The 12,213-nt window shown below is 42.0% G+C and overlaps 1 protein-coding gene across 6 annotated transcripts; it reads right to left on the bottom strand.

Annotated features, from left to right (window-relative positions):
* Nucleotides 1–3,003: 3,003 nt before the first annotated feature.
* Nucleotides 3,004–11,760, bottom strand: LOC123974477 (mitochondrial carrier homolog 1-like). Of its 6 annotated transcripts, none has more exons than XM_046055198.1 (7): nt 11,282–11,570; nt 10,585–10,669; nt 10,400–10,506; nt 9,401–9,498; nt 6,223–6,282; nt 5,407–5,464; nt 3,023–3,074 (listed from the first exon to the last, which is right to left on the bottom strand). In XM_046055198.1, the coding sequence occupies exons 1-6, from the start codon at nt 11,423–11,425 to the stop codon at nt 5,449–5,451; spliced, it is 510 nt and encodes a 169-aa protein (XP_045911154.1). In that variant the 5' UTR covers nt 11,426–11,570; the 3' UTR covers nt 3,023–3,074; nt 5,407–5,448. The 6 variants fall into 6 exon arrangements, 5 of the variants coding, with proteins under 5 accessions (XP_045911156.1, XP_045911153.1, XP_045911154.1 ...); XR_006825859.1 differs by lacking the exon at nt 9,401–9,498 and adding an exon at nt 3,844–3,970 and having other exon boundaries at nt 3,031–3,074; nt 6,223–6,285; nt 11,282–11,567; XM_046055200.1 differs by lacking the exon at nt 9,401–9,498 and having other exon boundaries at nt 3,004–3,074; nt 11,282–11,569.
* Between the last annotated feature and the right edge of the window lie 453 nt (nt 11,761–12,213).

Here is a 12,213-nt window from a genome sequence, read left to right as displayed (position 1 = left end):
GTTTTAACACAGCCGCACCGTAACTTTAGTCCTGCTAGTGTTTCCAGCTAACAGCTGATGAGAGTTGTTCTGGGTCCGCTCCACTTCAGAGCCCTGACAGAGTTCTACCGGGAGCTGAATTACCACAGAGGTCGTCTCCTCTCCAAAACAAACGGACCCGGACATTAAAACACAGCCACGTAGCAACGTTAGCGTTAGCCCTGTGGTTTGTTTACAGCTAACAGCTGATCCGGTCCGTCAGAGAACGCAACTTAACTTTTACTTTTTATTTATGGACAGAGCCGTGCTGTTGTTTCACAGATCCTCACTGGTGAACAACCTGCAGTGTTTGAGATTTTTATTAAATTTGTTAAATTTGAATAAGAGTGTGTTTTATTCATCTAGTGTGTCAAGCTTATTACTTAAATATATTCCCAGTAAATCTGATGTTAATATATAGATTTTACTCATGGATAGGCGTTAGGCTGCTGTATGAATGAGCACTTTAGAGATATAGTGATATTAATTATAATTATATACATATGGCTGGTCTGGTTGTATACTCAGGAAAGATTGTGAAAATGGCCGGATTTAGCCGGAGTAGTGGCTTAATCGAATATTGACAACATATTTCTGCGGTTTTTACATGGTTTGAATTTGGTTGTGGCTCCATGGGGCTTTATAGAACCATGATAGAGAAAGATCAAGAGGTGAATTTGTGCTTTATACTTTGTCTATTAGAACAAGCCAGGCAGCCTTCTGTGTTTGAGAACTGCGCTGTAAAAAACTGCCCACTAGAGGGCTGCAGCGCCGCAATAACCAGCCTAGTTAAAACGAACGAAATGACACAAAAAAAGATTAGTTAATTTTAATGAAAGAGATTTGGTGACTCCAGTCTTTCAAGAGTGACTTTTCCCATCACTATTTGACGCACGTAATGCTAGTTGACGTATTTACGTAATTGATTACGCCGATATCGACGACAACATTGACGAATCGCCCCAGCCCTACTGTTCACTACAGCCTTAAGGTGCGTTCCCACCGAAAGCGAATTTAATATTCGCCTCGCTTTACTCGCATGAGTTTGACCGCTGGATGTTACTCAGGCTTTTATTCTGAAGCAGCCACAGGAAACACATTTTTACAACAACACAAATTTACTAAAGGTTTGCGTGAGCAAAAACGTGTGCAAAGTTGATATCACCAGCAAATTAAAGGTGCGTTCCCACCGAAAGCGAATTTAATATTCGCCTCCCTTTACTCGTGCGAGTTTGACCGCTGGACATTTTGAGTGTTCACACACACGCGTTTTAAGCGAATAAACAGCCAGAGAATACTACAGCTATATGAACACAAAGTAAACCCTTGGCTGTGATTTAACTGCAATAAACGGATCAAACTTATGCCGAAATAACAACAATATGATGCCGTTTTGTTAGACATATGAATTCATACTTTAGCTGTGTCTCAATTCAGGGACCGCATCTGTCAGGTCTGTCAGCAAGACAGCAGGACGACAACTTTCAAAATACGTGTTTTCTGAATGGAGTTTGGATCGATCAGGGCTATGCTATGCTAACCTGTTCACAGTAAAGTACAACGACAGCTGGAATAAAGTTACAGACATGCATGTTCTAAACTCACCAGGTAGTTCAACTTCCTCGCTTTCTTTTCTCCAAGTAATGTCCAGCTTTGTCCGGTTTTTATATAAAAATGAAGTATTAGTCCAGCAGAACTCTGGTGCCATCTGACGCTAACAACAACAGTGGAACCAGATGTGCACGGAAGCTAGCTGCCGAGGAGCGCGAGTGAAGATAAATCAAGTTGTAATTCCAAAAACTAAAGTAAAAAGCTAATTTGATAAAAGCAGTTAACTCTGACCTCCTCCCGGTGGTAAACGGCGTAGTTCTTAGAGTAGAATTCAGACTACTACGGGTCTTTATTTTTCCGAAAGCTGCAGCTCCCCCGTCCACTTCCCTGTTCTTTAGCAGCTCCCCGTCTGCCAGTGGATTGTCATTACACCGCTCGCCTTGTCCTCTCCAAACAACGCTCCGAAGCTGCCGGTGACATTTGGACAATCTCACCGCTGATAGCCTTTCACAACATCGCGTCAAGCAAATTTCTCGCCCAAGTTGAAAAATTTGAACTTGCGCGAACCAGCGAATTGCGCGACAAACGCCTCATTTGCGCCGCCTGGAGCAAATTCACAGGAATTCACGTCTTTGCATTGACTTTGTATGTAATCAAGCCACCCAAAACGCTGGATTCGGTTTCGGTGGGAACGCACCTTAACACGTAAGCTGATCTACCAACGGTTTGCACGCAGAGTCTTCCAAAAGTGCAAGATAGTACCTGTTGTACATTTACTACTTTTGCCTTAAAGAATCTGCAATTTGGGCATTTCTATTTTATTGTGCAAAGTAATGGGAGGGTAACATGCAAATACATTTATTTACTAGATGCAATGTGATCTAACAAGCCTAAACGCAATTTCATGTGAGTGCAACAGCATCTGTATTTAATACGTTTGTCTGGCTGGATGAAGCACGACCTGCTGGCATTTCCTCGCGTCTGGGTAATTCCAGCATACTGTAGCTGTTTCTGCTGGGGTTTCCCAAAGCAGTCTTTCAAGTGTGCTGTCCCAAGTACTTAGTGCAATCTCAAGCAGGATGGGCAGGTACAGACGATTTCCACATACTGACGCACTGAATGAAACAAAACAAGGTTTTTACGCAGTGGCTGCTTTCCCTCCCGACTCTCCATGGCGCAAACCGTTAAAACATTTAAATACTGCCACCTCCATTGTGTTTGCTCCTGTTGTCATCTACGCAATAATTCTTAGTAAATCACCCATTACAGGTACTAAAATTGTACGTGCAATATTTTAGAATGCACACGCAGTTTAGTGCTTTAGTTAGTAATGTGTTTATCACAGAGGTCACTGAACTCTTCTGGATTATAAAGGTAATAATGCTTATTTAGTCATGAGTACTTCAATTTGTAGAGACAGTTCAGATCTGAAGCCATGTTTCAAAGGTCTTACCCGTACTTTACCTCTCTGCCAACAAACTGGGCCATACAGCGCACCGACATAACTGCCAAAGATAAACAAGACAGGTGAGCAGCTAAACATGGGGTCCCAGTACACACCACCTGTACAGTTTCACAGTCTTCACAGTTTTACGACAAACTGTGACTTTCTTGACTTACATTATGTTTTAAACTGACAAACACCATGTCTGTAATTCAGGGCACAATTCAAACAGAATCTAAACATTGGTTTTCTCTCACCGTTGACTAATGTACACATTTGTTCTGAAATAAGGTCCACAGGAAGGTGAGGGACTCAGGTTCTCTATATCGCCACATAATCAATCGTTTTTTTCTGGTGGAATAAAGTATGACAACCCTAAAGGTTCAGTGTGTAACATTTTGGAGTGGCCTTTTATTGTGGCCAGCCTATTACACCTGTGCATTACCCATGCTGTCTGATCAGCATCTTGATATGCCACACCTGTGAGGTTGATGGATTATCTCGGCAAAGGAGAAGTGCTCACTAACACAGATTTTAACAGATTTATGAACAATATTTGAGAGAAATAGGCCTTTTAGTCTTAGATCTATGAGTTCAGCTCATGATGAATGGGGGGAAACACAAAAGGGTTGCGTTTACAATTTTGTTCAGTGTAGATCTCAGTCATGGCAGCAACAGTTACTCACATAATTACTTCCTCTTTAGTGGTTTTGCGTAAAAAATAAAAGCGCGAGAAGCTTGTTTGCTGTAATGCTTTATTTGGAGTTGAACTGAGCATTATTTTGATAAATTCTGAACGACATTAAAAGTCTGTAGCCTGCTTAACACACCTCTGAAAGAGCCTTCATAGAAGGTGATTCCCCTAAATGTCCTCTGCCTGGAGATACTGGAGATACTGGGGTACATGAAAAAGCGTCCGTAGGTTGATGGATGTGAATCAAAACTGAAACACAAACACTGCAGCACATGCTGTAATGTGAGAAACAGTCGCTGCAGAATCAATTTGCTGGTAGAGAAAAATAAAAATTGTCCTGAGGTGGAATCGAACACACAACTTCGAGGTGCTAGCCCTGAACTTTACCGACTGAGCTAACTGAACACGGTGTCAATGGCTTAATATTATATTCTCACCCAAATTCTAATGTTTGAAAAAATTGCTCCAATGCAAAACGTATTTGCTGACCCCCTGCAGTATATTATTACTTCTTCTTCGAACAAACGCATTCAACATAGTGATGAGTGTCTACACTGCCAGAATTCTAACAGAAGTAGAACAACGCGCTCTGTAGCGCTGTCCATTTTGGGCAAAAACCAGCCATGCAAAATGGTCAGGGGTAAAAAAGGTCAGAAGGATACACCAGTAGCATGCAGAAACGGTGTCAGGGGGGTCTATTTAAAGCCTAGTTCACACTACATAATTTTAAGCCCAGTTCGCCTGTCGGTGAGCTCGGCGACCGTCAGGCTGTGATCAGGGGTAAATCAGCGATCGATCTGCAGCTGCCAGTCGTTATGTGTGAACTACTCAACGACGCATCAAAATGGCTCCCTGACACATCGCTGGCACATCACAGACACCAGCCAGATATCCAGCATGCCAAATATTTTGAGGAGTCGGCCGACTCGACATCCACATCCAGCCAATGAGAGCAGGCAGCTGGCAGAGCAGGCAGCTACTTTTTCACTGCAAAACACTTTTTACTCCCCTCCAGCTCTCTCTGTAGCTCAGACGATCCCTGCTACCTGTGTGTGCTAATCCATCCTTTCATCCAGATTCTTTGTCCTTATAATTGCTTGATTTTTTTTTTAGCTTAAGTTAAATAAATACATAAGTTAAGTTAGCAAGCTACTCAGAAAATTTTTAAAAAATGCTTTCAAAAGGTGGTGGGGACATGTCCCCGGTGTCCCCAAAGCTAACAACACTGATGCCGACCTTACATGTAGCTACTGTGCTGCCTCTGGTCTCCATAAATGAACAATTATCTTAGCTGCTATTATTGGTTAACAACAGCGGGCAAAGTTATAAACGTAACAGGTCAGGTTTAGCCATTAGGAGAGATGATTGGTTAGGCATATGCAGCTGTAAATTAGCAAAGCTCATGCTAGAGTGGAATCGGTAGATATAACCACCGACCCGCGGTGTATGTAGATAGAATGGCAGCTCATTTTAAGGTAATAAAAAACATTTATTTATTATTTATTTTACCATAATTTATTGTAGCTTTGGTAATCTTGTTGTTTTACATTCATGCCAATAAAGCTAGATTGAATTGAAACATAATGGTTCATTATGTAAAGTCTATACACCACTGAAAACATAGTTATAGATCTTGTATTGCATTTCTTTCAATAGATCCTGAGAAATATTAAACACTGAACCTTTAATGAGGACGTACCATGAAAAGGGTGAGTGGCGACTCTGGACAGACACTGGATGATCATCTCCTGAGACGTCTGGAGAGAGGAGACAATAAAAAGAAATGTGTCCCGAGCAGGGCAGGGTATTTTCTGATGCCTATTAACATTTTTACAGGAGCCAAAGTAAATTTTGCAGTTGAATATTATTAAATGATTGTTATTAAGTAGTGTTCAGTAAATTATGTGTAATCCAGCTCTACTCTGAATACTGTTCATTAATAATTAATAATAATAATAATAATAATTAATTACTAATTAGTCATTTAGCTGACGTTTTTATCCAAAGCTATTTATAATTGCTATATACACAGGTCAAAATGCCTCTGGAGCAACGAGGGGTCTTGCTTATTGGTTATGTCGCAGTGGGAATCAAACCCGGGTCTTTCACACCAAAGGGATGTGTCCTATCCACTGCTCCATCGCAACACCTACCTAGATATTTGCAGTGTGTTGTGGAGGACTTTAAGGAATATACAGATGTAAATATTTGGTTTCTTTCTGTAAGTGGTTTATAAACGCCTTTTGTGCGAAAGGAGTGTGTGAAAAATACACAAGTAAGCACACGTGACAGAACAGAGGTTAAATACAGTCTTAACTTCAGCAAAGTCCTTGAATCACAAACTTTGTGAACAAAGAATGAAAAGTACAAATCTGAGTCATCTGTGGCTGCTTGACAGTTTTCCACAGTTCGTCCTGGTCTTAAAACCTGACGTGAAACATGTTCAATAAGATTCATTTCACGTTTGACTTAACATTTAAATATTACAGCATGAAGCATAACGCTGAGCTCTCACCTCTCTGAACACCTTCCTGAGCGAATTCTGCGCCTCGTCTTTCTTGGACAGAAGCTCCACCTGCTGAACAAACACCTCGCCTGTCAGTGCTCAAAAACAACCTTTTACCCAAACACGTGTTCTCCCGTTAATCACAACGTCACTTGTCTCTTTAGCAAAAAACTAAATTCACAAGTGACAAAAAAATAATAACAATATTTGGATATTGTCCAAATGCATCAGGCCAATTTGTCTAACTCGGACTCCTGAAACCTGGTCCCTGTTTCCCCATATCTGGGTGTTGAAATGACTCGTAGGTACAGAAGCTTCAGTCAGATGCTGAACTGGATGCAACGTATCCCTTCATCAAAATGGCGTCCACAAAAAGAGCTATCTGACAACATCATGGACCCCCATGATGACCCCCTTTGTTTTTAACAGGAAACTGAAGTCTCTCTCTTGAAATCTCGCAAGAGACGAGTTGTTGCAGGAAATAGTGTTCAACTGATCCGGGCTTTTCAGTGGCAGAAATTTAGAGAGCAGGATATATAATGCTGATTAGGGATGCAGCGATTACCAGATTTCACTACTAACCGCGCTTTAAAACGTCAAGGTTAATTCATTGTAAAGGCTCTGTAGTGGACCAGCCAGTGTGTTTTAATTATTTTATGCCAAAAAGGAAGATCAATAATATCTCACGTCCCCTGAGAGAAAGGTGAGATTGGTTATTTTACCCAAGGGGGCCTCCTCCCTAGATTTGGCCTTTGTGACCTGCACAGGAAAAGACTCAGCTTTGGGAATACGCCTGCACAAGCTCAAACAGACATAAAGACTACAAACTGTGTATTGTGAGAGACATCCTGACCATAATGGTGTCACCCCGACGCTCCCCAGGATGAGACAAATGGCAGGGTAACCATGGCAACCGTGCCCCCCTTTCTAATTACTCCAAACATCAAAGAACCCCTTTGTTTCAGTCGTGGTTCTATTCCCCACCAAAGAGCCATTAACATGGACTCATAACCTTCTCTGATAAGAAAGACAGACACCAGAGAAGGACGCTGCTCCGAATTCCTGTGTGGACAAATGAATATTATCTCCTTATAAACTTCCCTATTACCTTGCTTTAATTAAATTAATCTTTAAGTTACTTAGTAGGTCTCTCCACGTTAATGTGAGTAGTTATATTACCATGTTCTTGCTGTTGAAAAGAAGAAACCATAAATAAGTTCATTTAGCAGTGCTCTTTCATTTTCAGCAATGTTTACTGACATTCCTTCAATTTATGTTTTAATTAATGATTTATTCCCAACACTTTGATACTTCCTTTAGAAATGATATGATAAAGAAATATTATACTGTGCTAATTAATTTTCCAGCTCAAATTTAATCTTAAATAACCCTTTCTTTCCTAGTGAGAGGATCAATGGTTCTCTCGTGGAACCTGTGCCCCCCCCAGAGGACAAATTAAGTATTACAGGTCCCCGTTTGTGTAATGTCTCTCCTGCTGTTTAATGTATCACTCTGTATTTTATTGTTCGTATAACTTGCTATATATATATATATTCTCTAAGTAAGAATGTTTAACAGCCAATATTATCCAGGAAATGTTAGCTTCCTTCCATCCTTCCATCCTGAAAATGTGTTTAACTGGTAACCATTCTAATCATTACAACGATAGTTGTTACAAAGTAACTGTTTCCTTTCCTTTTTATGCTTAAAACTAAGAACGGTATAAGTATTTATGACATTTAAGGTTTGATTGTCGGAAGGTATTTGATTGAAGTACATGCAAATAGACATTAAAAGTTAAGGGACAGCCTCGCTCAGGAGACCTGAAATAAGTCCTCAGGGGAAACACAGCCCCCTCCTCCTCCTGGGACACGCCCTAGGAAACAAAACACGGGGACACGCGCTTGCTCTCCCTCTTCTCTTCGGTTCCTTCGGACACGATCAGCATGCTCCCGTCTCCCAGCAACGTCCTAAGAAGTCCAGCTCGGCAAGCGCCACGACTTTCAAGTTTTCTTTGTCTCACAGTAACTTACTCAGCCTACATCCGCGAGGTCTGGAGAACCTTCGTGAAAGTTATTCTTTTCTTTTGTTTGTTTGTAAAGTTATCAGACCGTTTTAAGTCACACAATTTTTAATTTTTAAACAACCAAGTTTCTTTTTAAGCTTTATTTCCGTAGAATCAACGAACCTCACTCCTCCCCACGACAATGAAGCCCGGGAGGCCAGCCACGTGGGTTAGTTACGCCAGCAGTAACAGAGGACATCCAAAACCCACGAACCGAGCCCAGGTTAACTGCCAGGCCGAAAGGACGGCCCGATCACTAATTTCCCTACGGGGACAAATAAAGAGATCACTGCAAGTTTTCTTCAACCACAAGCCTAGGACTGACCTCCAGGACAAAACCTGCTAGTAAAAGCGGGCCCTGGCATGCCAAAACACGGGACTGTGGACGCCAAGACCTAAGGCGAACTAGTCGTGAGGCCGGCTGAACACCAACCGGCTGGGAAACTACAAAGTAAGGCTAAAACCTTTTCCACAATAGACCACTAAATCCACATTTAACTCCGTAATTTTCATTGATTGCATCCTGTTTGTTTAGTCATTATTGTTTAAATTGTTTAAACTCACTTTATATCCACTTTTAGTTTTCCTTTAATTTCACTGTAATCACAGGAACTGTGTGTGTGTGTATTGTTTGACTCCAGGTCACTGTAACGGAGGATTTACATCTTCAATATGAGATTGACTGATTGATTTATAGAAATGATTAAGCAATTACTACGAACTGATCATTAGGAATAATTGTGCAGGGCGATCAAACTGTGAAGCTTTAGTTCCACTAAAGAAACTGCTGAAGTTGGCAGTGTGGGAGCATTTCGAGTAGGCTACACCAAGACTGACCAGGGCGTTACTGAAGATGACGGATCACCTGTTCAAAAACGTGCCGTTAAAGGTTCCTGCTAAAGGAGCGAATAACTACATTAAACTTGATGCAGCACCTGCGGGATCACCATCCAGCTTTGCACGCCCAAGTAAAGGTAAGCCTAATACATTATATTAAATAACGTAGCAAGTTGGTGGGGAATTAAATATGAACGTGTCACTTACAGTCGATGCTGTGGCAGTGAGACTCGAACTTTCAGTGCAACGTAAACCAACAAGGCAGGTGTAACCTTTCAGACTCACCGCACCGACAGCCCTGCCGCACTATGAGGCCCATTATTTTCAATGGCTTGGTTTGTTGCTGCGTCGAGCAACATGCACCGCACGGCGAGCTCGAATATCTGTGTTGAGAAAATGTTGCCAGGTGTAAAATACTAACATACATCAGGAGCTTATAGACTTTCAGGACTATAGGCTACAAATGAAATGCATTTCAGTTAAAACAGCACTCAATTTCTTTCTCTCATTTTCACTAAAACATATGTATGGATGAGAGTTGATGGTTTATTCCCCTCCTTTACAATATCCCCTGGGGATAAAATTTAATATTCCTCTTAATAATACTTACATATTATAGAAATATAATTGTTAATGTAATTAAATATTAAAAATCAACTGAAGTCATTACTAGTGTTGTGAAATTAATAAATGCATAATAATCGTGAAACCGTGATTATTTCTCTGACAATAATTGTACCAACAAAATCTGTAATCGTTGCATCCCTAATGCTGATATCAAAACAAAGTAAAGTCCTCTATAATTTATTATTCCTGCAGAGTCTAATCTCCATGTTCTCTCAGCAGTAACTTGCGTAAGTTTTATTAATGAAACAGAAACTTTGGGTTCTGTTGTAGATTTCAGAGCTTGGCTGGTGTTTAAGGGAGAGTTTTTCACATGTCATTCAGCTGCATATTCACTACAGTATAACTACATATATATCAGACACCAGGTATAACAGTAACAGTCTGAGCTGAAGGAATACGTTCAGCTGCCGGCCTCCACTGCAAGGATCCAACACTCCAGATTTAAATATAAAATGACTTAAAAGATTTCTAAAAACAGAACCAGATGACTGTCTTTAGAAATCTGAATCTGGCCGCTGATGAGTCTTTGAAGGTCTGGATTGTGTTGTTCTGCTGCTCTAAATCTCCACTTTAAGAGGCGTTGCATCCTACAAAGCAGTTTATGATCTGTTCAACAGCTGAGACACAGACTTTGATTAAGTTTAGTTCCCTGCTCACCTGCTTCACCTTGCTCCTGACCACAGTGGAGATGGCGCTGGACACGAGGCGAGGCGACAGGCCGCGGAAGAGTCCTTTCTTTCCGTCCACCTTCACGATGTGATGTGCTGAAAACAAGTTCACTTCCTGTCACCTGCTCTGAGTTCACCAAACAACAAGACAAAGAACGATCACAGTTAGCTTACCGTAAGAGAAGAAGCCCGGCAGGTACAGGACTCTCCGTCCGAACATGGTCGTGCCCACAGTCGGGGGAAGAGGTTCATGTCCCACCTGGAAACAACAGAGACAGTCTGTCTGCCAAGGAGGCGACCTTCTGATCCCACACCAGAACCCAGAGCGGCTGGGGACCCAGTCAGGCTCGCCTCCTGTGAGGCAGTAACTTACTGTTTCTGTGATCGATTGTTTCAGACATCAACGCAGTTATTGTTGTTGTTGTTCACCCGGTCATGAATTTATCACAGCTACTATTCTACTTCCTGCAGGAAAACAAATGACATCTATATGTTCTGAACACCTCTGAGGACAGACAGAGCGGTTATAATCAGTCAGAGTTCTGATTCAGTTCTGCACCTTCCAGAATCAGCACCAGGTCCAGGTTCAATTTACTGAGGACGGTTTCACATGTTTGCATGTGAGGAAAAACTCCTGACCGACATTTGCACGAATATTTGATAAAAGATCAATTAGCCAAACTCCACAGCTCCGGGTCCCCGGAACCACAACGCCCCACAGCCGGACCCTGCTGTCTGGATCACAGCCCTGCATGTACCGGCGCTGCAGGTGACCGCTAAGCTGAAGGAGCACACAGGAACATTTGGAGGAGCCCAACAACAACAGAGCAGTGCATGACGGGAACTGTTAGCCGTTAGCTTCATCAGCTACCTGTATGAGCAGCTTCACGTACAGCAGCGGGTGCGTGATGGCCGTGACTCCCGCTCCCAGCAGGAACACCGCAGCGTCCACCTCCACCGGGACCGGGGCCACCTCCGGCTCCGCACCGGCCGCCTGACCGGACAGGGTTTCCATCTTTAATCACCGTGAAGGAGTGAGACGGTACATCCCCGGTCAGACCAGCCTGCAGGACTACCGCAACAACAGCTTCCGCGTTGAACTGTCAAAATAAGGGTTCTTGGTTCAGAGGTGGAGCCTGTTTAAAAAAAAAATGTTTGGTGGATCTGCAGAATCTGCAGGGCACAGGGCTGTTTTATAACAGCAAACCTTCATCACCTGACAGCGGAACGTGGGCGGAATCTGACTCTTGCCGTCACACAGACACAAGCGCACGCTCCTCTTATCTCTGGCAGCCAGACCTGCGAGAAGGGTCCAGCTGCAGCCTGCAGACAAACGTGACGGAAGTTCTGAAAGTTTTTCTTTGCTTTGGAAGAATGTTTTGTTTGATTTCTCAGAAAATAATGTACAAAGAAACACTTGTGTGTACTTGATTAATCTCCTTATTATTATGGCCAAATTTCATATTCACAAATGTAAATTCGCAGATAAGAAACCTTCTTTTTTGCCTTTTCAAAAGAGTTCAAACATTACATCTAATCAATTCAGCGGTCTCTGAAGCAAAAGGCAATTAAAACTGTATCAGCTTGTCAGCGGTCAGCTCTTGTACTTGACGTTTTTTCCTGTTACAATTGTTTTTATATTTTTGTGAGATTTGAAAATTCAAATGAACAAAACAAAACAAAACAAAAAAACCTGATGGAAGTTGAAATTCCATATGGTTCGTCCCAGAAGCCACCGCGCACAAAACCACGTCCACTGTTGTTGTATTTTTTTCATCCAGAACCCGGACTATCAGCACTGGC

This window comes from Micropterus dolomieu, linkage group LG08, assembly GCF_021292245.1.
Source record: "Micropterus dolomieu isolate WLL.071019.BEF.003 ecotype Adirondacks linkage group LG08, ASM2129224v1, whole genome shotgun sequence".
Classification (NCBI taxonomy): domain Eukaryota; kingdom Metazoa; phylum Chordata; class Actinopteri; order Centrarchiformes; family Centrarchidae; genus Micropterus; species Micropterus dolomieu.
The sequence above is the reverse complement of the archived record's forward strand: the minus strand, read 5'-3'. Positions and strand labels throughout refer to the sequence as shown.

Coding starts and splice junctions, on each gene's coding strand:
- LOC123974477 (XM_046055196.1), bottom strand. CDS start 11,425: ATGGAAACCCTGTCCGGTCAGGCGGCCGGTGCGGAGCCGGAGGTGGCC. Junction 10,670..11,281: donor ACGTGAAGCTGCTCATACAG/GTAGCTGATGAA, acceptor TGTTGTTTCCAG/GTGGGACATGAACCTCTTCC. Junction 10,507..10,584: donor GCCGGGCTTCTTCTCTTACG/GTAAGCTAACTG, acceptor ACTTGTTTTCAG/CACATCACATCGTGAAGGTG.